At 36.3% G+C, this 26,148-nt stretch overlaps 2 protein-coding genes across 3 annotated transcripts in view; both read right to left on the bottom strand.

Moving 5' to 3' along the window:
- Positions 1–2,628: 2,628 nt before the first annotated feature.
- Positions 2,629–6,276, bottom strand: LOC128999228 (uncharacterized). The gene has a single exon (XM_054425629.1). It carries the CDS (start codon positions 6,274–6,276, stop codon positions 2,629–2,631), a length of 3,648 nt encoding a protein of 1,215 aa, XP_054281604.1.
- Positions 6,277–16,957: 10,681 nt separating this feature from the next.
- LOC128996166 (xanthine dehydrogenase-like) overlaps positions 16,958–26,148 on the bottom strand; it is a 111,877-nt gene continuing 102,686 nt past the window's right edge. Inside the window, exon 25 of one of the 2 annotated variants that reach the window (XM_054421418.1) lies at positions 16,958–20,691. In XM_054421418.1, the coding sequence (XP_054277393.1) occupies positions 20,557–20,691 (135 nt within the window). In that variant the 3' untranslated portion in view covers positions 16,958–20,556. The remainder of the gene's footprint in view (positions 20,692–26,148) is intronic. The other variant, XM_054421339.1, reaches the window with a different exon arrangement.

The raw sequence follows: 26,148 nt of genomic DNA, 5'->3' as shown, positions 1-26,148 counted from the left end.
ACCGGATGCCCTCAAGCTCCTCCTATGTGAACTCTTCCGAGCGAGCTTGGCCTACGGGTACATCCCTCAGGCCTGGCGTCTCAGCAGGGTGGTCTTCATTCCCAAAAGAGGAAAAGCAGACTACTCTGATGCTAAATCATTCCGTCCTATCAGTCTTTCCTCATTTCTCCTCAAGACCTTGGAAAGGCTGGTGGAGAGGCACATAAGAAAGGGTGTACTTCTCAACACACCTCTTCATCGCAATCAACACGCCTACCAGCCAGGCAAGTCCTGCGAAACCGCTTTGTACGAGTTGGTCAGCAGAATTGAGGACAGCCTGGCTGCTAAGGAAATAGGCCTATGCACCTTCATGGACATTGAAGGAGCTTTTGACAATGTAACATACGGAGCAATGGTGCGGGGAGTTTGTGAGCGTGGACTCGAGCAATCTCTGTGTAGATGGACAGAGTCTATGCTTAACTCAAGACGCACCGTAGCCGACTTTCTTGGTGAAAAAATTGTGATCGCACCCACAAAAGGATGTCCACAAGGAGGTGTACTTTCACCCTTACTGTGGAACCTTGTGGTGGACGGTCTTCTAACTGAACTCACCAGCAAGGGCATCTTTGTCCAGGGCTATGCAGATGACGTAGTCCTCATGGTACAAGGAAAATTCACAAACATTGTAGCTGACGTCATGAACGGCAACCTAAAATGTGTTAAACAATGGTGTCTCAGAGAGGGACTCAACATTAATCCTTCTAAGACAGTCGTAGTTCCTTTCACCAGGAAAAAGAACCTGGATTCTCTTTCCAGGCTGAAAATAGGCACTACTCAGCTGGGAGTGTCGAGTGCGGTCAAGTATTTAGGACTGACACTTGACTCCAAGCTGACGTGGAACAACCACCTGAATAACGCGCTGCATAAGGCCAAATGGGCGCTCATGACGTCCAGGAGGTTTGCAGGAACCACCTGGGGAATTAAACCCCACATAGCACTCTGGCTATACGAGGCTGTGGTCAGGCCTCAGATTACCTATGGTTCACTAGTCTGGTGGACAAAGGTGAATCAGGTAACTGTCATAGCCAAGCTAGAAAGCATGCAAAGGCTCGGCACGCTACAGGCCACTGGAGCCTTCAGGAGCAGTCCATCAGCTACTCTAGAAGTCGCTCTTGGGCTGCTACCACTGGACATCTTCATCAGATCTGAGGCCCTCAAGGCAGCTTACCGTCTGAGGGTTGCAAATCTGTGGAGGGAAGGCCTGTCAGGGGCAGGCCACTGCGCCATTGCTAAGACTTTGGCTGAGTGTCCTGTGCTTGACATGACCTCGGACTTCCTAAGCAAGGAAGCAGTTTTCACCAAACCCTTTAATGTTGAATTCCGCTCCAGAGATGAGTGGAAACATCAGGAAGGGCATCTCCAAGATATGGAGAGCTTCGTCTGGTACACAGACGGCTCCCTAATCGATGGAAAATCTGGTTTTGGGGTTTACTGTTGATCACCCAGAACAGAACTCTCAGGAAGTCTGGGACAATACTGTACCATCTTCCAGGCAGAAATCTATGGCATCTTGGCTTGTGCCAACCTAGGACTAGCCAGACGGTACCAAGACAAAAGGATAGTGATTTTATCTGATTGTCAGGCTGCTCTCAAAGCTCTTGACTCAAATGAAGTCACCTCAAAACTGGTCTGGGAGTGTTTCAACACCCTCTGCAGACTTGCATCACAGAACTCTGTAACTCTCGACTGGGTCCCAGGCCATGTAGGCATTGGCGGCAACGAGAGTGCAGACAAGCTGGCAAAAAAAAGGTGTGAGCATGCCACTCTTTGGACCAGAGCCATTTTGTGGCATCAGCAAAGCGGCCGCTAAACATGTAATCAACAAATGGTCCAGGGGACAACATCTTGAGCGTTGGCGTAAATATCCTGGACAATCACTTGGCAAAAAACTGCTCTCAGAACCTAGCACCCTCTTCACTCGCTGGCTGCTAAAGCTGGGGAGAGGGCAGGTCAAGCAGGTACTTGCTCTTATCACTGGACACGGCCATTTCAGGAAACATCTCCACACTCTAGGAATTGTCAATGACAAGCAGGAGTGTCGATTTTGTAACCAGTCCAATGAGACTGCAAAACACATTATTCTGGACTGCGATGGACTACGGGCTAGGAGAAGGGCTCTGTTTGGTCTAAAGCAGCCAGGTGAGGAACCAGACGCTAACATTGGGCAAAAGCTCCTGCACCTAGTTAGGGACACAGGCATAGGCTTACCCAGTTAGTGGCAAGCGGGATGCACAATAAGCTTCGGTTGACGTGCTTGGACCATGAGTCCACCCTCTTACAATCAATCAATCAATCAATCAAGCAATATTACCTTTGGATCACTCATTTGCCAGTCAATTCAGCAATACGTACTGTATACTTTATAAAACCAGGGATAACGTTACCTATAATTGTTATGAAAAGAAATGTTTAGAAACCAAATTTATATGGTTTTATTCAACTTAATAGTCAGCTACATTTTACATGAGAGAATTGCACAAAACTGTAAACATTACATACATAAACAAAACAGTCTTAAATAAAACAGCTGAATAAATATTTGACAGTACAAAAGGAATCGTACTACATAACATTCACCCCATCTTTTTTTTAAATGTAATCCCTTAGATAGGTGGGAGGTCTTCGGACTCTAGTGGAACGACGCAGGTTTGTTTCTTCGTTATCCCTCACAGAAGTAGGGGTCACGGTCTCATGCAGAGGGGATGTTTCGATTTCAGATTGAATAGAGTTCCCAATTTCAGGTTGAAGCAGATTTGATTCACGTCTCAGGTCTTGAAGAGCAGGATCTAGTTCTTGACTGGGATTTTCCGAAGTCACTGGCTCATCCTCTTGTTGGATAGCTTCAGGAGGAACAGCGAGATGTCGCACCGATACCAGAGCCTCTCTACCATCTCTATACTTGATGCGAGCATAGTCTGGATTAGCCTCTATCAGCTGAGCTTGTTCCACTAAAGGTTCATATTTGTTATTTCTTACATGCCTTCTCACTAATACTGGTCCTGGATTCATGAGCCATTGAGGTTGAGAGGTGCCATAAAATGATCGTCTCTGGTGTTTGAAAAGTCGTTCATGTGGGGTCTCATTCGTAGCTGTACATAGTAACGAGCGTATACAATGCAAAGCTTCTGGCAAAACATACTCCCACTGTTCTGTCTTCAGTCCCTTGTTTCTCAGAACAAGAGATACAGTCTTCCAAATCGTTCCATTATATCGCTCAGCTTGAGAATTACCTCGAGGGTTATAAGGTGAAGATCGGCTAGTGGCGATTCCTTTAGAGTGTAAGAAATCACTCAGTTCTTTTGACATGAAAGCAGAACCTTGGTCGGAGTGGACAAAAGCAGGCATACCAAAGTTGGTGAAGATTGATGTAAGTGCTTTGATGACAGAAGATGCTGATGTGTCCGAGCAAGGAATAGCAAACGGATATCTTGAAAACTCATCAACAACCGTGAGTATGTATTTATTCCTTGTCACAGATGGTATTGGCCCCTTAAAATCAATGTTAAGTCTCTCGAAAGGAGCCATTGCATGGATGAGTGTTGATGGGGTTTTTTGGTAGAACCGAGGTTTCACTTCCGCACAAACAGAGCATGAAGCGGTCATTCGCCTGACATCTTCGATAGAGTAAGGGAGATTTTTACTTTTTAAGAAATGAACCATCCGTACTATTCCAGGATGCCCAATGTCACAATGAATTCTACGGAGTTTTTCAAAATCTCTACAAGAGATGGAAGATGAAACTCGTGAAAATGCATCTGCTACTACGTTTTCCTTGCCAGAACGGTACACTATGTCATAAGAGAAAGGTGCTAGTTCCAATCGCCACTTTAAAATCTTGTTGTTCTTAACCTTTCCCGCGTGTTTCTGATTGAACATATATGACACAGATTTCTGGTCTGTAATTAATTTAAACCGTCTTCCAATCAGGAAATGCCTCCATTTCTGTATTGAATCGAATATTGCGAGGGCCTCTTTTTCCACAGCAGGTAGATGTTGTTCACTCTTAGTTAGGGTTCTTGAAAAGAAACATATTGGCCTTCCAGCTTGTGAAAGGGTAGCCGCTATAGCTGATTCAGATGCATCTGTTTCTACAGTAAATGGAATATTCTCTTCAACTGCAGACATACTGGAGTTCGCTATTTCTTCTTTTAATGTCTTAAAGGCCAATATTTCTTTACTGCCTACTGGGAATGATTTGACTGTAGTAAGGCAATGAACCTTTTCAGAGAATTTAGGAATCCACATTGCGTAATAGGACAACATGCCAAGAGCTCTTTTAAGGCTTGCATTATCAGTTGGAACGGGGAAATTCAAGAGTGATTGCAGGCGGTCAGGATCAGGGCGCATGGACATGTTTTCTACAATGTACCCCAGAACTGGAATGCTGGTCAACGAAAACTTAGATTTTTCTTTGTTCAGGGTAAGATTATACTTTTTAGTTGCTTCCATGAATCTCTGTAGGTTTTGATCGTGTTCTGCTTGGCTACGACCACAAATAGTTACATCGTCCAGATAAGCAAACGTGTCTACTAGATTTTCATTTTCTATAATCTGATCAATAGTTCTTTGAAAACACGCCACACCATTAGTTACGCCGAAAGGAATTCGAGTGTATTGGTAAAGTCTCCCATTAGCTTCAAATGCAGTGAATGGTTTATCTTCATTCCGAATAGGTATTTGGTGATATGCCTCCTTCAGATCGATTGTACTGAACACTTTGTATTGAGCAAGCTTAGAGACAAATGATTCAATGTGAGGTAGAGGGTAGGCATCAAGCTGTGTGAATTTGTTGATGGTTTGAGAGTAGTCAATACAGAGACGTCTCTTGTGCCCATTGTTGACCACAATCACTTGTGCTCTCCAAGGTGATTTACTCGGTTCAATTATTCCTTCTGATATAAGCCTACTTACTTCACTTTTTATGAACTTACTATCATCTTCAGAGTAGCGGCGGGACTTGATGGCTACAGGCTTAACGTCATTAGTTAGATTATCAAACAGTGGTGGTGGTGATACTTTAGCCCTAAGTAGATTGCAAACATTGAAGGGTGGGCGTTTACCACCGAAATTCAGCTCCACAGCAGAATGTTGCCGAAGGATGTCATGTCCAATTACAACATCGGCACATAAATCAGTTAAGATGAGCAGCTTTGTCAGTGGGTATTCGTGGCCATCGCACACCATGTCAACAATACAGTGGCCAAGAGTTGATGAAACATGACTTGTTGATGCCATCGATATTTCATGCTTTGTTGGGTATTTAGAAATATTGAATCTTTTCACAGTAGCTTCAGATATAAAACTGTCGGAACTCCCAGTATCAATGAGTGCATCTACTGGTTTGCCATTTAACATCAGTGACACTGTAGCTTTTGAAAGACATTTTTGTGAGGCAGCAACAAGAGAAGAAGACATTGAGTTTATTTCTGTCTTATCACTTTGAGTTGTTTTACCCTTAAATGTCCTACTTTGGTTGCGAGAATTGCAAACTGTTGCCCAATGGCCTTTCTTGTCACAAATATTACAAACTGAGTCTTTGGCAGGACAGTTGGCTCGAGAGTGTCGTGACCGTCCACAAAAGAAACATTTTTCTCTTCTTATCGAGGATAATTGGTGTGAAGACGAATCAGAAGCTGCCTGAGAAACATTTGTATCAGTAACATCAACATCTTTAGGAGTTGACTGAGATATAGAGTTACAAGGGCTTGAAATATATGAAACCGCCTGATTTTCAGCTGATTCCAAGGTAATGGCTTGATTATAAGCTTCTTCAAGAGTCAAAGTTAGATTTTCAAGAAGTCTTTGTCGAATGGACTGTGATATTAGTCCTCGAATGAAAGCGTCTCTTATGTACTCGTTGCGATTTTCATTAGCAGTGACAGATTTGAAGTTGCATGCTTTACTAAGTTCTTTTAGTTTTCGAAGATACTGATCAATATTTTCTCCAGGTTCCTGTCTTCTAGTGGCCAGTTGATGACGTGAATATACCTCATTAGTAGGCTTTATAAAGAGTTTGTCAAGAATAGATATAGCTTCGGTATAAGAATCAGCCTCTGAGATTATTTCATATATGTTGTAGTCCACAAAATTAGTTAGAAGTTTTAGTAGATCATCTTCTGCAGCACATATTTCTTCCACAAAATTCTTGAAAGTGGTTTTCCAATGTTTCCACTGACGATCAGAATGGGGATCATTAGGGTCTAAAGATAGGCGCTCCGGCTTGAAGAATTTATCCATTTAGATTTCTTGGAATAAACTTGAATAGAAAAGATAGAATACAACTTGTATAGAAGAACTTGTAATAATATAGTTAAAAGATTAAGTTGAATAAATTGTTATGAAAAGAAATGTTTAGAAACCAAATTTATATGGTTTTATTCAACTTAATAGTCAGCTACATTTTACATGAGAGAATTGCACAAAACTGTAAACATTACATACATAAACAAAACAGTCTTAAATAAAACAGCTGAATAAATATTTGACAGTACAAAAGGAATCGTACTACATAACAATAATCATTAAGACTTTTTAGTTTTTTCTTTTTCTTTCATATTAAAGTATAATAAAATGACTCACTCCCACGCACGGGTTCTCCCATGTGGGATTAATTTCGTATAGTTCAAGTTACTCAGTTATATTCTTATGGTAATCTGATATTTTGTAAAAACTGAAAAAATGATTATTTCATACGAAATAAAGACATTTTGATTTGATTTGAGTTACGTATTAGAAAGTTGAAATCAATAGTTTTACTGTGCAATTTGCAAACTTGTGTATAGGAGATTACTCAAATCAAGGGGAATTGAACTTAGAATGGCTGAAAAACAATTAAGGGTCTCTTCTAATTTGAAGGTTGTCGTGTTGAAGGAATGTTTGACATGAAATAACCACATTGACAAAAAATTTACAATTACAGATTAAATGGAAAACTTCTGTTTTGTTTGGATTTCAAAACATATGTTAAAGATTTATTCTACACTTTTTTGTAAATTTACTAAAATTTATATTTGAGATTTATTGTATTGCTTAATCAATATATTTTATGAAGTGGAATAACCTCAAGGCCACTTGTTGTGACCGTACTATTGAAATACACGCACATTGTAAATTATATCTTTTTATTTTAACAACATAGATGTTTGTAGTGTAATGTTTTTCAAAAAGTAACAATAAGAAGTTTTTACTATTTAATATTTACCAACAGCTGACTATTTAGAATAGAGTAATAGAACAAGATTACGACACTCTCCCTCACTTATTGAGAAGAACATAAACTATTTTTGAACGATAAAGTCTCGTAACCAAGGTGGCTGTCGTCGTTGTCTTATTGGTCGTGGAGAGCGAACTGGAATGTTAACTTCTGTAGGTTGGTCTGGTTCTGGTTCAATATGGTCGGGTCTTTGATCAGGATAAGATGGAGTTTGGTTCGGAAGTCTTGGTACATCAAATTATTGCTTAGGTCCAAATGTTACCATTTTTTCTTTCATTACTAGAGTTGGTCTAAGCTGGTTAATGTGTCTCTTGATATTTCTTCCACTATCGAGTGTTACTATGTTATGTCTTTTTCCTAGCTTCTTCTTTATTACTCCAAACTGCCAAACTTGTCTGTTGTTACTGAATATTTGAACTTGCACTCTCCCCCTCTTGAATTGATCTGACAGGTTTTAAAACAGGCTGGATACTTGATTTAGGTTGTTGGTAAGGAAAAATAGCATCAAGTCGAATCCTTAATTTTCTATTGAGGTAGAGTTCAGCAGGGGTTTGGTTGCTAGCTAATGGAGTAGCTCTATAACGGAATACGATTCTTCCCACTTTGTCTGTCAGGGTTCCAGGTTCTTCAGAAGCTGACTTTAATTTGTTCTTCAGGGTTTGTACGTTGCCTTCTGCAAGGCCATTTGTCGCTGGATGCCCAGGGGCGATGAACTTTTGGAATATGCCGTTGATCTTGCTGTAAGCTCTGAATTCTTCACTTGTAAATATTGTAGCATTATCAGAAACGCATTCTTTCGGATACCCATGTGTAGCAAATATCTTGTTTAACAGATTGATTGTGTTTGAAGATGTGGGTGCTCCTTCAACACTTCGATTTCAGCCCATTTGGATCTTGCGTCAATACAAACAAGAAAATAGTGATTTTCATAAGGGCCGGCATAATCTATATGTATTCGGTCCCAGTTATTTTCAGGTAGGTTCCACGGATGTACACATCTTTAGGTGGACTTGCTTTCACTAGTGCGCAGCTTTTACATCCTTTAACTAGTCTTTCGATTTCACTGTCAATTCCTGGCCAGTAAACGTAGCGTCGAGCGAGTTGCTTCATTTTGGTTATTCCCAGATGAGTTTCATGAAGTTCACTGAGTATTTTGGAGCGTAAAGATGTTGGAATTACAATTCTGTCTTTTCGAAACAAGATACCGTCAAGTAGGGTGTATTCTGAGTCAGTAGAATTGTTTTTCAGGGTTCGAACTATTCCATTCATTTCATGGTCTTTTGCGGTTTCTTCTTTGATTGTCTTTGAAGTTATTTCATAGTTGGATACTTGAAAAAGTGATTGAGAATAAAGCTGGTTCACTTCTTCCCCGATTTGTTGATCTGTTGAACTACTGCATGTTTTGACTGGAGATCTTGATAAACAATCAACATTTTGATTGCTACTTCCCCTTGAATCGAACGATGTAATCAAATCCGGAGAGGAATGAAGCGTATCGCAGTAGGCGAGCTGACGTTATCTGTGGTAGAGCTTTATTTTGGTGAAAAATCCTTGTCAATGGTTCGTTGTCTGTAACTAAAATGAACTTCTTGCCAAGTAGGTAGTTGTAGAAATGGTTCACACCAAAGATTATCGCCAATGCCTCTCTATCAAGTTGAATATAGTTCATTTCACTCGGATTCAAAGAACGAGACGCGTATGCTATCGGACGTTCTACTCCTTCGATTTCATGACTTAGTACAGCTGCGACACCTGTAGGACTAGCATCAGTTGTCAGGATGAGGTTTAGGTTAGGGTCGAATGGAATTATCACTCTGTCACTGCAGAGTTCCGATTTGAGTTTTATAAATGCAGATTCACAAGTAGCTGTTCACATCCATGGTTCTGATTTCTTCAGTAGACATCTGAGTGGAAATGTCATTGTAGAAAAATCTGGTACAAATCTTGAGTAGTATGTAACCAAACCCAAAAATCTTTTGAGTTCCTCGACATTGTGTGGACGTGGCATACCTTGAATCGCTTGAACTTTGGATGGAGACTTGCTGATTTTGTTATGTTAAACAACATGACCAAGGTATTCCACTTTTTCAGTCATAAAAGTGCATTTATTTCTGTTTACATGTAAGTTGTAGTCAGACAGTCGTTGAAGACGTGCTTGTAGGTTTTGAAGGCACTCATCGAATGTGTTTCCATGAACAATGATATCGTCAAAATAGGCTTCTGTTTTCTTTTAGTCCCATGAGGATTTGAGATATGATCCGATTGAATTCGGCTGGAGCAGTTTTTATTCCAAAACTGAGTCTGTGGAACCTGTATGTACCTCTGTGTGTTGAAATAGTTTGAATTTTGCTACTGTCTTCATCAACTTGCAGGTGTAAATAAGCTTAAAATAAATCAAGCTTACAAAAGTACTTAGAGTTTCTCAGGCTGTTGAGCACGTCATTGATGCGACGTATTGGATGATTTGCTTGTACTAATCTGTTGTTAACCCCACACTTGTAGTCAACGCATAGGCGGATTCCGCCATTAGGTTTGGGTATTACAAAAAGAGGTGATCCCCAATCCGAAGTTGTGACTTTGGAAATTATTCCTTCAGCTTCAAGTGTATCTAGTTCCTTTTCAACTTGTTCTCGTAGTGCATATGGCACATCTCTTTCCCTCGTAAAGATCGGTTTTGCGACCTTCTCGAAGTTGCAGGGAGACTTTAAAGTTCGGAACATAGGTTTAATGATTTTACCTGTGTATGAATGAAAGCAAACATTAGAATTCTGTAGGGGAAGGCCAAGCTTGAGTTTCTTGAAATCACTTTCTGAAAGTAGAGAAAATTTTTCACCGGAATCGACTTCAAAACGTTGACCTTTGCCGTTTAATTCTACATCAATGAGGTATTTGTCGAGATCAGGAGTCATTTCAAAAAGGTCTACTACAGTACAATTCATGCTATGAATGCCGTATGTTGGGTCATGAAAAGGTTGATTGGACTGTTCACTATTAGTATCTGAATTTAAGTACGGTTCAACTAAATCTACTTTTGAATTTTTGAGTAGTGATTGAATGCAAACTTTTGATACATGTCCTTTCCTTTTGCAGTTATTACACGAGAGCTTCTTATAGTCTACTCTACAGTTACTTGCCTTGTGACTATTTTTACCACATCGCAAACATACGTTTTCAATTCCCAAGGCCTTGAAGTCGATGTACCTTTTTCGGGAGACAGATCTAGATGATCTAGACTTGTAGTTTTCAGGTGAATATCTGCTTTTCGAGTTTAATCTTCTGTTTCCTGGATCTTTCGAACGGTCTCTGGAAGTTCTGTAACTGCTGGAAATCACATTAGTAGATTCGGTAGAAGTAAAATTGTTAAAACTTGATGTTTGATTAGGTTTAGAAAGTTCTTTGCTGTCAAGTTTTGATGCCTCCAAAGCAATAGCCTTGTTGAGTATTTCGTCAAAACTAGAGAGATTTGATTGTAAAATCTGTTCTTTAAGCCAATCATCTCGAAGGCCACGGATGAACTGGGCTCGTAAAAATACATCAGAGATTGAATTTGTTTTCTCGCACTCGCATTCACATTTAATTGTAAATTCACAATCGACTAAATCTCGCTGAAGTGAGGCTACGAGATCTGACATTGATTGACCATTCTTTTGATAATTGTTCAAAAAGTAATGTTGAGAAACGACTACATTTTTCTTAGGAACAAGCATTTGAGTTGGAACTTTGACAAGATCATCGTAAAATAAGTTTTTTATTGGTTTCTCTGGGCCTAGAAAAGCTGATAGGGCATTGTAATGTACTGACCCAATAGATACACATAAGAGTTGAGCAACAATACTTTCCTTTTAAGTCAGGCCTTTCAGAGTATAGTAATTTTCAAAGCGTTCTAGATAATTACAAAACTTTTCACGTCTAGGTTCGAAATTTTCAAATGGAACAATATTTGTAAGACTTACTGATACCTCCGACTTCTCGTGCTTTGTGAAATGTGAGAATAATTGTTGAAACTGTTCTTGTTGTTGCTGTTGAAAAACTTGTAAGAATTCCTTGAACTGGTCAGCATCCATTATGGTCCAGTCAAATGTGATGAAAGTATGTGTAGGTTGAATGATTGAAACAGATTGAATAATAATTAAAGATTATTTGAACGTGTAAAATGTCATTATTTTGGTTTTTACTCGTCGCCAAAAAGTGTTGTGACCGTACTATTGAAATACACGTAGATTAACAACATAGATATTTGTAGTGTAATGTTTTTCAAAAAGTAACAATAAGAAGTGTTTACTATTACTAGTGTCTAGACTGCCAGTGCAAGTCCGAGGATCGGAGGATCGTGGATCAGATCAGTAGATCACCCCGGCGAATCATACCGGCGCATCAGCATAGCTTATCTAACTGTTCGCGGAAAATTGTTATCTGTATCACTGTCGCTGTCAAAACGTATAATTTGTAGATTAAATTTGAATTAAATATAATTAAACTATCATAACCTAACTAAACTTGCTGATAATGATAAAGCTCGAATGAAGGTTTACTAATCGAAAAATAGCTCTGTTCTAAAAATAAAATTATAAATGTCTCAAATTCAATTTTACAATCTTTTAATTATAAAATTAAACTGTCATAACCTAACCAAACCAACCAAACTTGCTGATATGAAAAAAATTGTTGACAAAAAGTTAGTGCTCCCGGTGGGTTTCGAACCCGGCACCTTCAGATTATCAGCCCGACACGCTATCCACTTCACCACAAAGGCTCATGACTTAGGCCCGTTTCGTTGCAGTAATGGTTGACGTCACGCCATCGGCACTGAGCGGTGGTGGGGGGTTTTTCGATCTGATCCACGATCCTCCGATCCTCGGACTTGCACTGGCAGTCTAGATGCTTATTTTACTATTTAATATTTACCAACAGCTGACTATTTAGAATAGAGTAATAGAACAAGATTATGACACCACTCTTAGAAAACAACCTGGGAATAAAGATGAAATAGGTTCCTCCGTACAGGTATTTGATCATTTAGTAAGTACTATAACAAGTTCCAATGGACGGAAAAAACAATTTTGTTTGGGGGGATTTTAACCAGGTACAATATTGTTTGTTCCAAGGAAACAAGGTTCTAATACAAAAAAAAAAAAAAAACAAAAAAAAGAACTTAAGGTTCACTTTAGTAAAGGCAGCATCCATATATAATAGTAAAACCTAGGTAGTTTCGGTTTCTTAAAACCAACCAAAAATATGCATGTCAAAGATGCTGCTGAAAAGTAATTTCGTCATTGGTTTCGATTACTGAATAATGGAACCCTAACCAGTCGCAAAATAGTAAGTAATCAGGCATTGATTAAGCCCTTTTTTGATAGAATATGTAAAGTCAATCGCACCTTTAGGAGGAATACCACCGCATAAACTTACACTAGGCTAATAGTAGTTTTTTAAATGTTGATCAGAAACAAATCTAGGGTTAAGTTTAGTCAATTTGATACCTTTACTTTACACTCATTTTGTTAAACCATTACAAAAGAAGCATAAACTTAGAAATAATAACTGGGTCGGGGTGCTAATTTAGCGGATTTGACCAAGAAATAAGGTTATCTCAACACACCTTTTTTCGCCTTTTCATATTTGACGAAGACAATTTCCAATATTTCAATATCATCATTAACTAAAAGACCAAATCTACCTTAGTAAACCAATATTTATTCACAAGCATGTTTGCTGCCTTAAGCAGGGTTAAACCTCTGAGTCATTCAAATTATTTATAGAAAATAACATCAACAAGAGCAAACACAGACAATCAACAAATTGTTTTTCACACAAAAGATATGATGTAGGTACTGGGATATATATCCCGGTGGGGCACACAGGAGGGACTATGGCTAACATATCTTGTAGGGTCAGCGTTCGCCGCTAGAACCACTAAGTTGAAAAAATTTAAATTAATTTTATAATTTTTAATTATAAAATTAACTTTTTAATTATAAAATAATTTTTTAATTATAAAATTAATTTTACATTTTTGAACTATAAAACTTAACTGTCATAACCTAACCTAACCAACTAGTATATTATGCCTACATGGAATCTAGACTCAGATATGGTATTGTTCTTTGGGGAACCAATTCCAAAACGAAAAAACTTCTCAATGCACAGAAATTAGTGGTGAGGACAATGGCAAATGTTTCCAAAAGAAATAGCTGTAGATCATTATTTAAAGAATTTGGAATTTTAACAGTAACAGGTTTATATATATTTGAAATTGTCAAGTTACTCTACAATAATCAGGACAGCTTTGATAAGTTTAAATTTAACCATAACTATTTCACACGTCACTCACACTTATTTCAATATCCACACCATAGACTTTCTCTGTATGAAAATAGTCCAAATTACATGGCAATCAAAGGTTTTAACAAGCTATTAAAAAGCATAAGCAAAAATTCATCAACAAATGTCTTCAAAACCTTACATAAATTATTATTGGAAAAGTCTTACTATAGTATTGAAGAATTTTTCTCTTGATAACATTGAAGGGTAGGTTCTGCCACGGTTTAAGAAAGATTGCTGTAGTAGAATTAAATACAGGACAAAAGCCTATATCCTGTCCTGATACAGACCAGACTGGTATTTAGTCTTGCGGTTTGAGCTTAGTTTTAGGAATTTACAGATAATTTTTTTCTTTTTGTTCAGTATTACTATTATATTTGTAAAGTTTTAATAATTGTAATTAGTTTTATCAAATATAACAGTTGAGTATTAGTTTTATAAATATTGACAAAACTCCTATCTATGTACATTGTACACCAAAAGATGTTATGAGTTAATAAAGAATTTGAATTTGAATTTGAATTTTCTAACAAAAGATGTACAGTTAAGAAGTATTCGCATTCTAAGCAAAATCTTTGACAAAAAGTTAGTGTCCCCGGCTGGTTTCGAACTGGAGACACCAGTCCAAAACGCTATCAAATACGCCACGAATGCCGCTGGAATTGCATCATCTCGTTAGGGTAATCGTGTTGCCTCAAGAGAAGACATTAGCACACCTTTAGCCATAGTCCCTCCCGTATGCCCATCCGATATATATCCTGACACATAGTTATTTGATTCTGAGTTTATATTTTAAAATAATTTGTTTTACATTTGAGCTTTTTAGGGACCTATGTCCCTACAAGCCACTAGTTAACAATTTATTTTCTATGCGAGCAAAACTTATAAGACTGTGTTAGTATGAGTTTTGTAAAACTGTACAGAATAATAAGCATTCTAAGTAGGTAGCTAATCAATGATGTCCTGAAATCTGGGTTTAAAAAGAGTAAGAGTAAAATATATTTTGAATAAAAAAAGTAAGGGAATGTAAGTTGTTTTGAAATAATTGTACAGGATCTTATTTTATGACCCTATCATATTCAGAATTTTAAAACAGTTATTTCGACACTAAGAACCGAGGTATAGAAAACATACAAATTTAAATAATATTTCAATCAGTTTATTACCAAATAACCAATAACATATAAAAATGACATATAGCACCAAACAAATAATGCTTGTGTTACCACAATGGACATGGTTCTTCAAGTCAGAAGTAAATAAATAGTAAAATCTTTGGCAACTCGACAATAAGAGTTATAAAGTATTACATAAATATCAAAGTTTCAGACAAAATTAAATGGATTCTCCAACCCTCCATCCATGAGGCGCATCTTTACTTGTCCCTTCTGTGCTTCATAATGAGATTTACAGAGGTCATGCTGTGTTTGAAGCCAAATGTTCCTCATCCAAGAAATTATGTATCATGCTTTATCACTATTTAAAAAATAAAATAAAATTTAATGTTTATGCACTACTTTGTAGGCTTACTGGAAGTTTTTTATTTTTATTGAACTTTTTAAAATTATAAACTATGAAAAGAGATGCAAAAACCTTTGGGAAATAAAATAGATGGGATGTATCCAATTTCTGAACGAGCTAAAAATGACTTTGCTTTCAAAACAGGCATCTGTAATTCTAATGGAGGGTAGACTATGTCTGATAAAATTCACAATCACAATCAGCATTGAGTAACTTAAACTCACAACCTCACTTGTACGAGGGCTGTTCAGAAAGTAAGGAACGTTTAGTTCTGACACCACTAGGGGCGTTTCCCTCAAGTTTCACGGACATTGTTGTTTGAAATTATCATACATCAAAGCGAAAGCTCCGTTATTGTGAATCGGCGTTTTTCGCCAACCTTTCATCAACTTTAGCGACCAGTTCCATCAGTCACAATGCTCGGGCGCCGCCCTTGGTTTTGTCACGACTCATGGACATCAATTCGGCCATTTTTAAACTGAATGCACCATTTTCGCACAGAACTTTACTTCATTACTGTACGTTGTTTCCGTAAACTTCACAAACTTGGCAATAAATGTCTATTGGTTTTAAGTAATTCGCAAAAAAACCGTATCACTGACCGCACCTCACAACTGACGGGATTTTCAAACGCAGCGCATATTCTAAGTTAAAACTGCGAAAAAATGGGCAAATCAAGGATGTTCCCATTGTCACGGCTGGGCGCCGACTGAGTTGCCGAGTGCACATGCACCAAAATTTACGTGACCCTAGTGGCGTCAGAACGAAACGTTCCTTACTTTCTGAATAGCCCTCGTACTATCACAAACAACTTAATACTCATAATTATATAAATGATTTTGGATTACCTTACAAATTTTACAAAATAGCCTACTCAATATTTTATCACACTTGGTTATTTTTATTGTATCACAATTGAATTCAAAGTAAGGCATATAGATAATAGGCCTATGTTATTTAAATAAGAGTAATATTTCGTGAGTGTTTTATTTTTGATATTAAGTTACTAGGCCTTTACTTAAGGCTTTCTAATATTATTTTATTTGTAAACAGAGATGTAAAAGGTATGCACACTTAAAATGTTTTACCTAAACCTAACCTGTTTAAATGTATTACTTAAACCTGCATTAAAGCTAAACCATACCCTTAACCCTCCGAGTGTTATTTGTCGCTGCAGCGACACATAACACACTTTGTGTAGTGTTTAGTGTCGCTACAGCGACACACAAACACTATTTACGGCGAAGGCTCTATGACTGACTGAATCGGATTGAACTGGATCGAGTTAGGTATTGTTCTTTTCGTTAGATTCTAAGCTTTCTCCAGAGGTCTGTCTCAGCGCTGTATGTTCTCCGAGCCGATCGTAATTGTAGCAGACAGCTGACGTGCGTATTTGTAAACAGCTTGGTTATAACCTCGGACCGATGACTGATGTGTTTTATTACGTTTATCATTGTTTTAGTGTTAAAAATCAAAAGTAGTGATATACTGGTGCATTATAAGAAGATTTAAGTGATTTTGAAGGGCTGGTTGATGATCCTGAAGAAGTAGGTAGTGATATTGATGTAAATTATCAGCCAGATTCCTAGCTATGGTTAGGCTATGCATTCTTAGCTAAACGCTATGTACTGAAATCTGTTTTTTGCCCATAACTTATTTATTTGCAAATCTACTTCCTTATATTATTATATATTTGTAATCCTCATAAAATTTAGAACAAAGTGGCTATTTTCAAATATTTATAGGCCTATAATTTATACAATTTCATTGAGCGCAAACTTAATTTTTTTTTGAAAGTTTTCCAAAATATCTTTTTTTTTACCTAAAAAAATTTTTTTTGAACAAATGTTCCTTATGTTTTATATATAATATTGAAGCCCATGATTTTCCAAACAAAATGGTATATAGAACAGTATAATGAACATTGTTTTTAAGCTTCTCATATCCGTTTTAATAAAACCTTGCAAATGAGCTAAAAATAGGCAGACATTAAGGCCAAAACAAGGGACACTCGGAGGGTTAATGTCAAAATTACCACACTATTATTATTATTGTGTTGTTATTTACCAGGCATTTAAGGTTAGGTTTGCATAGGCTACTCACAATTTGACAATTCTCGATCACTCAGCTACTCATTTTTGAGGATAATCAGATGCCTACTGAAGTTTGAAAATGATTTTTAATGCTTTTATTATCTTGGACTGTTTAAAACCATTTCCAATATGGGTCAAGGATACAAATCAATTACAAGGATAGACAACCAACAATTCTTATGGGCAGTTATAGAAATAAACACAAATTCTAACATTAACAGATACAACTGTAATGAAAAATAAACGGTATCAGCATTCTGACACATACTTTCTCCCATAAGCTTGTCAACAACCTTTATCATGGGTAAGCGGTGGGAGTAACTAAGATAATTTTGTAGGATAGAAAAAAAAATCGAAAAAGTTGCAATAACTTTTAAACCCTAATTGTTACACGAATGGGGGTTGAATTATTTTTTTTAGAATTATAACGACCATAACACATTAATTTTAATCAAAACCGGGTGTATTTACAAAATCCGATTTTTTGTAATTATATGGGATTTTTTTATGGGAAAATAACATAAGTTACAATAAGTTTTGAACCGTAATTTCTACCGAAATGGGATTTGTACTATTTTGTTCAAAAACTAAAGGACTATAACATACTAAATCTTTATCAAAATCGTTCAGGCCATTTTTGAGAAAATCTTATTTCTCTGTTATTTTGTTATTGTTTTTTTTTAAATCCCTATTAAAAATAATAATTTCAAAAAAACGAAAAAGACACCTGGCGATACCATGGATTAGGACCTACATACCAAATTTCATCAAAATCTGACGACAGGTGTGGTCTGTAGCTCTGTACACATCCACACACACACAGACATCACTTCGAAAACCATTCTTTTGGGTCTAGGGGGACCCAAAATGGATATATCCACTCAAAACTCAAACTCAAAAATTTTGCCAAAAACAATAGTTTCTCCATATACTCCAATAGTCAATGATACTAAGGGTAAGAAAGTAAATTGCGTGCTGGACTTCACCTAATTTCAAAACAGCTAGTTAATATATAAAAATAAAACATAGTGTTTGATTGGATTATAAATATTGAAATGTTAGTAAATACACTTAAAGCACACTTCGGAAACAACCCATGGTTAATTCTACTAATATTATAGGTGAGAATATAAAATAAGAAAATAATATATATAAAATACTAAAAACTATATGGGCTATACATATATCGTGATCAAAATAAAATGTATAATAAAACTGAATATGTGAACTGTGTGTTAACTACCAAGAAAGTACTAAGAATGACAGTCCAGTAAGTAAAACATGTGTGTTTTTATACAAAATAGTAAGAAGTCTATAAATTAGTGATATGAGATAATTTTTGATTAGAACTAATGTCACATGTAGGGTAGGTAATGGATTCACATTCAACTTGGATTGACTGAGTTGTATAATGTATAATGTAGCTTATGCTGTAATGTGACGGAGAGTAAACATTCACCCAGTAACTCTTTGAACAATAATATAACACAGTGGCTTTGTGTTTTCATATAAAGTTGATTATGCATGGTTACTGTAAGGTTAATTGAACATCCAAATCATCAAGATCCCAACTAATCCAGAACAATCTGTTCATTGTACACAACTATTGACAATTTCTAACATAATTTGGTTTTTGCTGAAACCATAAATTTCTTTAAGTCTCAGGTGCAACAAGTATTCTTAACACGTTCGCTGCTGACCGCTAGATGCCGGGACGGCGCCAGGAGCTGAACTAACGCTCGCCGCTGCGTAACTTTGCCGCCGATACACTGAATTACAGTAAAAACAATAATAGTTATACTGGAGGGCAATGTTCTGCAATAAAACTGGCTTTGGACATAGTACTAAGTGATTCTGATAGATAGCAGCACTACCTAGGTTGCAGTCGGTAAAGTAGTGTCGCTATCTAGCAGAAAAGAGGTGGGACAAAGCCCTGTTCCATCGACCCTGGTGGTGATTTTGGGAAACTATATTTTTTATTGTCAGAAAAGTACGTCCCCATGAGCTGAAAGGAAATATAAGACGCTCGTGACGAGCTGGCTGATCCATGGAAACGTTAAACAACAATGAACGGTGACGTTCCGGAACGTTCCTAGCTCCTGGCGCCGTAGCAGCGAACGTGTTAAAGTGTTCACAGTCCAGCAGTAGAATAACATCAAAGGTGTTTAACTATACTCTAGTGATGTGTCACAACCAAACCTAAAATCCCAAAACCACCGAAACTTTAAAAAACAAAAACTTTTGACATTATTTTTCTTTTAAAGTCTACTAAGATAGTCACTATAATAATATGACTAATGACTAAATGGTAAAAAATAATATACTTACTTATATTTATACTACTAGGGTATTTAATTTTGGATTTAGTTATAAAATGTATGAGTACTACTACCATAAATAAAACATACTCCCTTAGTAGATTTGTCATCCTTATGGAACAGCTGAAGCCAATTTTATTGTTAGTTCTGTACGTCCAACTGTAGAGGATGTGTTTAGTTTACAATTTGTTTCTTGTTATTTCAGCCATTTAAAACCTCAATTAACCAAATAAAACGATGTAATAATAAACAATAACTGGTCTCCTACATGAAAAACCAATTAGTATAGCACAAATCATGAAAATAACCCTAAAACAAAATTTCGTCTACCCCAGCGATCAATGTGGACGTACATGAACTAGACACAAAAAACAAGCTTCAAAATTTACAATGGGACGAGGAGTCTACTTGTGTTGCTTAGTCTATGCTACTACTTATATGGTAACAGAGGCAGTTCTATAGATATGACAAATATCACTAATTTTTCACTCTCAAAGGATCAAGAAATATTTCTCACGTGCCATGACTACGACACTAGGGTGTAACCAGCCTTATGGTCTACACTGTAATCGTAAAAAAATATGTTCCCGTGGGTCCTTTAAAACATGAATATAGCTTTGACAGTATACAAGAAAATTATTTACTTTCCAAAGCAAACGTGCACAACATCTAAATAAACATAACTGTACATATTAAATGTTGTCTGGATGTATTGTAGCCGTACATATCTTATACTATTGCTTTTCGTTCGCTTGTTGCTAAAATGTTGTTAGTTTTTTGGGAAACAATTTACCCACCTCACTCTGTATACACATATAAATACTTAACAATTTCATATAAATTGTGGTAAATAAATGATGATTTAATGTTTTTTCCACTTTTATTCAATACTCAAGAATTTAAAGTTTAGAGTCCCACTGACTTAAAAAAATTCCAAACTAAGTCTGCCATGTATATTTTCAAAATACTCTACTTAAGAAATATATTAAATTATAAAATCCGATAAATGTTTGACGAATGAACACCTTCAATCAATTCTATTAACTAAGCCTTAAGCTACATTGTATACAGTAAAAAGCATTAGGCTGCATACAATGTCAGTGGTAAAATAATTACTATGAGTACTTATAATAACTAATATCATTTTTGCTGGCCAAGAAAGTCTTCTCAGGAGATAATGGAGTACCTGAAAAATATAAATTTATTAAAATTCAATAATTGTCAAAAGTTAATGGTATTATAGCATTTTGTTAATTTAGTCAAGTAATGTCCAAATCATTGACAGGCTATGAGATTTTTTTCTTGTTATAGTTTTGTCAGTAAATTCCAGTAGTGACTGTTTTTGGAACACCACAGCTTGTTCTTTTTACTTTTTGAAATGGTGATAATTTATGAGACTATTATAGTAATCTAGAGGTTAAATACCTTGTTGCCAACGTAATCCTTGGTAGACTTAATGGCTACCGGTTTCGACACACTTATGGTGTCATTGTCAAGCCTAGACGTGGTTTTTCGCTACTAGGAGGTCGTCATAAAGTCTTCAAAAACACATAACGAGACGAACAAATAACAAAAACGAACACGAACACACATTTTAACGAATAAAGTATGGCCATACAACTCACGGCGCGGCTGCGGGTTCAGGGTGTAGGTCTAGACTGACCGTCGCCGTGTCCTTCCCCTCCCCTCCTATCCTTTGTTGTTATCAGTGCCATTGTCTTCCGATAAGTTTTGTATGAATGAGGCTGCTTCGTAAATAATATTTGACTCAAACGATATTTTTTCATTGAGGATGTGTTGGGGATGTTTCTTGCCAGCCTTGAATATCTCATATTCTTCGATTGTATCCAGGAAACGACCTCTTTTTCTATAAAAATGTAATACATTGATGGATTTGTCAATAGATGAGACATCGTGGTTATTACTTATCAGATGATCAGCAAATGCAGAATTGGGTTTGTGGATGGATGGTTTTGGCAGGTGTTCCTTATATCTAGTTTGAATGAGCGGGTGGTTTGTCTAATATAAAAACTAGAGCAGCTGTCGCAATTAAGTTTGTAAACACCAGATCCTTCCGATTTATCAGTAGTAGATTTATTCCTATTGTTTCTTAATGCAGATGAGAGTCTATTGTTAGTACTGAACGATACTACAACATTGTTCTTTGACATTTCTTTCTTCAACGTGCTGTTAAAGTACGTGCCAAACTCAGTAGATATGTATATTGGTTTGTTTGTTCTCTTGTTGGTGTGGATATTTTTATTTTTGTGTTTCTTAATGAGTTTGTCAATAATATTACTATTGTATCCATTGGACACCGCAATGTATTTTAGCGTGTTTACCTCTTCCTTGTAATCTTCTTCGGACAATGGAATTGATAATAATCTATTGACAAAACTTGTTCGTCTCGTTATGTGTTTTTGAAGACTTTATGACGACCTCCTAGGAGCGAAAAACCACGTCTAGGCCGTCTAGGTCTAAACCGGTAGCCATTAAGTCTACCAAGGATTACGTTGGCAACAAGGTATTTAACCTCTAGATTAGTATTTGTTAAGTAATCCGGAAGGCAACACCTCAAAAATGACTATTATAGGTACATACGTCAACAGTTCAACAAGAGGTGTTCAATTACCATTCAATTAGAGTACATTTAGAGGCGGTTTGGGAGCTCGAGCCCTGCTAGTACGCGCCCAGCATTAGACGCGCCTAACTTTCACATGGAATATGTCATTGATAAAGAAATTGATAAATATTGATGAAACAATTTGAATTTAGATTCTATAACCGTCGCCGTATCAACCTCGGCTTTTATCCTCAATTTTATGAGAATTATATTTATATATATTTCTTTGGAAACAGTTATAAAATACCCCAGCCGCAGCAAACCTGCAGACTAAGCGAATTTCCATTTGCATGATTATATTTTCACCTGAACCGAATATTGTCTCTTTTGCATACTGACTCCGTTGCAAGGCACGGGTATAGCGGCTAGTTTTAATGAAACAGATTTGTAAGCAATAACATCATTTTCACTTTACTTTTTATAATCTATATATATAATACGCTAAGCCACACGCTAAGAACAGAACTCCTCCCTCATTTTTGGACCGATTTTAACGATTAAAGTGTAAAAAAATGGCCCTAATCTGTAGTTTTGCAAAGTGTTTTTACATTTTTGAAATCTTTATTAGTTTTGTCTTGGTCTTGGTCTATTATAGATGAGTTATCAAAAGGAAAACAAAGTAAATTCCCTTTGGGTTCTGCCTTAAAGATCCCTCCACAGATTTGTTTACATTTTGGCCATGTGGATAATACTTTTTATAGCTACAGAGTACAATGGCGGTTCATCTATCGACCTAAAAGATAAGACATACCTGGTTGACAGATATGACATAACTGTAATGTCCTGGGCGATCAAGGCAAGAGCTGAGCTTATCAACCTCAACTTCAAACCGTGGCTTGTAGACAATTATCATTTGTGCACTCTTTGTAATTTACAAGAGAAAGAAGATGTTTTTCACTTCATATCTGTTTGTCCCATTTTAAATTCAATATGGAAATTTTATTTTAGCAGTCCAATTTTGACACAGGAACAATATATAGAGATTTCGAATCGGTGGGGGTTAATCCAAGAATTAAATCTGTGAAAATCATTTCCCCAAATTTCATTACTTTTAAAATGTTTTTTATAATTATTTAATAGTTTCATTAAGGCATCAAAATTGCATTAGTTCTAAGTTAGAAATGTATTATTTATATACCAAGAATTGTTGCAATCTATATATATTAATTTGATCAAGTATTGCTAAATATTGCTAGAATTTAGGTTATTGTTCTATTTCTAAAAAAGGAAAGTTTAATTATATTTTCATTATTATTCTTTTTTAATTTATGCAAATATATATGTATATAAATCCGTTTTAGAAATACTGTATGTCTATTGCCAAAAAATGTATTGTTTTATTATTTTAATCTGATTAATGAGAACAGTTTACGTTAGTCAATTGTTGTACAAGTGCTAACCAGGTACGCCAACCTTAAGACAGGCTTTTTGTCCATTGTTGTATTAGTGCTAAAAAAGTTATTGTTGTACATTTATTTGTAAATAAAAGCACTTTTTCATTCATTCACTCATTCATCTATCGTAAAAAGAAAGATTTTTTTGTGAAAGAATGGCGGATGGAGATGAAGTTCTGGTTTGTGCGGTATGTAAAATTGTCTGTTTAGAAAGTGAAAAACCACTGCTATGTGAGGGTTTTTGTGGATCGTGGTTCCATTTAAAATGTTTGGACATACCCATGAAGAAATTAAATGAAGTACGAAAAGTTCAAGACGTAATTCGTTGGTTTTGTGCTCAGTGCGACTCAAAGGTAATGAGCCATATTAACGTAACTAAAAACCGCTCAAACGATATAATTGAAGCTAACTTAAATGATAGTGCAATCTCTACCTTAGGAAAAACCTTGGAAAAGAAGCTAAATATTTTAATTAATCAAAGTATAAAGGCAAACAGTAGCTTAAAACAAATATTGAATTCCCATAAAGTTGAGGTTAACTCCGAACATAATTTGGAGCTCGAAAATGTGAATCTAGTAGTAGATGAAGATTGTCGTCTGCAAACATCGTGGACGGATCCTCATCCAAAGTCTACTGAATCTAATGTCGATAATGAGTCCATTTCATCGAAAGACTCACTAGATGGAACGACTTCACATTTAAAAGCCGTTGCCAGTCCTACTAAACTCGACTGTCGTACTCTTTGTAGTGGCGAAACTGATCTCATCGGCAGTGACTCCACTATTTCTAACTTGTCATCTGCATCTGTCAACATAACCGCCGTAGTAAACTCTGATCTGAATGGTGAAGTTATAAAAACTAAAACTTTTAATAACTCAAAATGGACTCAAGTCAGGAAAAGTTCTAGGCTAGCAAAGAAAAACCCGATAAATGTGACGAAAGTGGTAAACAGTGATAAGCAGAATTTATCATCATTTTAGTGTTTTAGTAAAACTAAAACACCGGACTCTGCTACTGTAGGCAGTCATAGGCCTCCGGGGGTGAGTACTACTAACCCGTCCTATAGTGATGTTCTTAAAAGTAATCCTACTAGGATGACAAATATCAGTAAAGTTATTCGTGGGACAAACAAGGTAAGTCCTGGAAACACCCTAAAGACTGCTAAAAGATGTTTTTGGCTGTTTGTATCTGGTCTTGACCCTTCTGTAACTGAGCAAAATATTGTTGACTTCTTGAAAGACTTTAAAGACTGTGACTATCAGTGTAATCAATTACCCTCCAGGTTTGCACATTACAAATCTTTTAAAATAGGTGTACCATTTGAAATGTGTGACGAATTTCTCAACCCTGAACTCTGGCCTGAAGGCTCTGTGGTTGGCAAGTATCGTCCTCCTAGGGCTCATCGCTCAGGCAATGTAGGTTTTCGTAAGAATGATGAAAGTTTTTTAGGAAGAGCTCAAGACACAGTGTAAGCCAAGTTGAACTCTTTGACACTCCAGTTATCCAAGCAGATAACCCTGAATTACAAAAAGACAGTTTGTTGACAATTGTGTCCATCAATGCTCAATCAATTCGGAATAAACTTGGACTTATAGAAACAATGCTTATTGATAAACCTGCTGACGTTGTCTGCATCTGCGAACACTGGCTATTTGATGAAGAGCTCCCATTCTACACTCCCGAGAACTTCGTACTTGGCGGCAAATACTGCAGGCTTCCTCCGCTGACTCACGGCGGTTCCGCAGTGTTTATTAAAGTTAATATAAATTTTGAGTCTATCAATATCACTGATTTATGCTCTAATAGTATCTTTGAGGCCTCTGCAGTTAATCTTTGTGATTTTAATTTTATAATTGTAAATGTTTACCGTACACCTGATTCTAATTTTTATGATTTTGTAAATAGCCTAGAATGTTTATTATTAATGATAAGTAAGTCAAAGTATGCCAACATAGCTATAGTAGGAGATTTCAATGTTAATATATTAAGTTTAAGTCAAGAAACTAATCATTTTTTAAATATTATGAGATCTTTTGACCTATATCCAGCCCACAACCAACCAACCAGAAACTCATCTTGTCTTGACAATGTTTTTACTAATATTCACAATGATTTTTTGTCCTGTTCTTTCACTGCTCAAGACATTATCTCAGATCATGCTGCTGTTTGGGTCGAGTTTTTATCTATGAATAACAATTCAATCATTGACAAAAATAGATCTCAACTAAACCCCAAACCTGCAATAATGAAGAAACGCCTGACTGCGGACCATAGGGTTGAAAACTTGAGATTTAACTTAGATATCTATGATTGGTCACCTCTTTATGGAACTTTTGATGTAAATATAGCTTGTTCTTTTATATTGAATGTATTAAATTATTTCTTGAATTTGTATTGTCCTATAATTAATGTAAAACATAAGGGTAACTCTAGGCCTACAACAAAAAATAAGAATTGGTATAATGCAGAACTTAGATCAATGAAAAAAACTTTGTTGTGTCTATATGATAAGTGGAAGGTTAGCTTAAGCAATGATGATAAAACTAGATTTAATGCCTTTAAAAAAATGTATAATAATGCAATAAGAGATGCAAAGATAGCGGCTAATGATTCAATGATCTTAAAT

This window comes from Macrosteles quadrilineatus, unplaced genomic scaffold (genome assembly GCF_028750875.1).
Source record: "Macrosteles quadrilineatus isolate MER2022 unplaced genomic scaffold, UCM_ALF_1.0 Scaffold_1__1_contigs__length_201487025, whole genome shotgun sequence".
NCBI lineage: Eukaryota > Metazoa > Arthropoda > Insecta > Hemiptera > Cicadellidae > Macrosteles > Macrosteles quadrilineatus.
The sequence above is the reverse complement of the archived record's forward strand: the minus strand, read 5'-3'. Positions and strand labels throughout refer to the sequence as shown.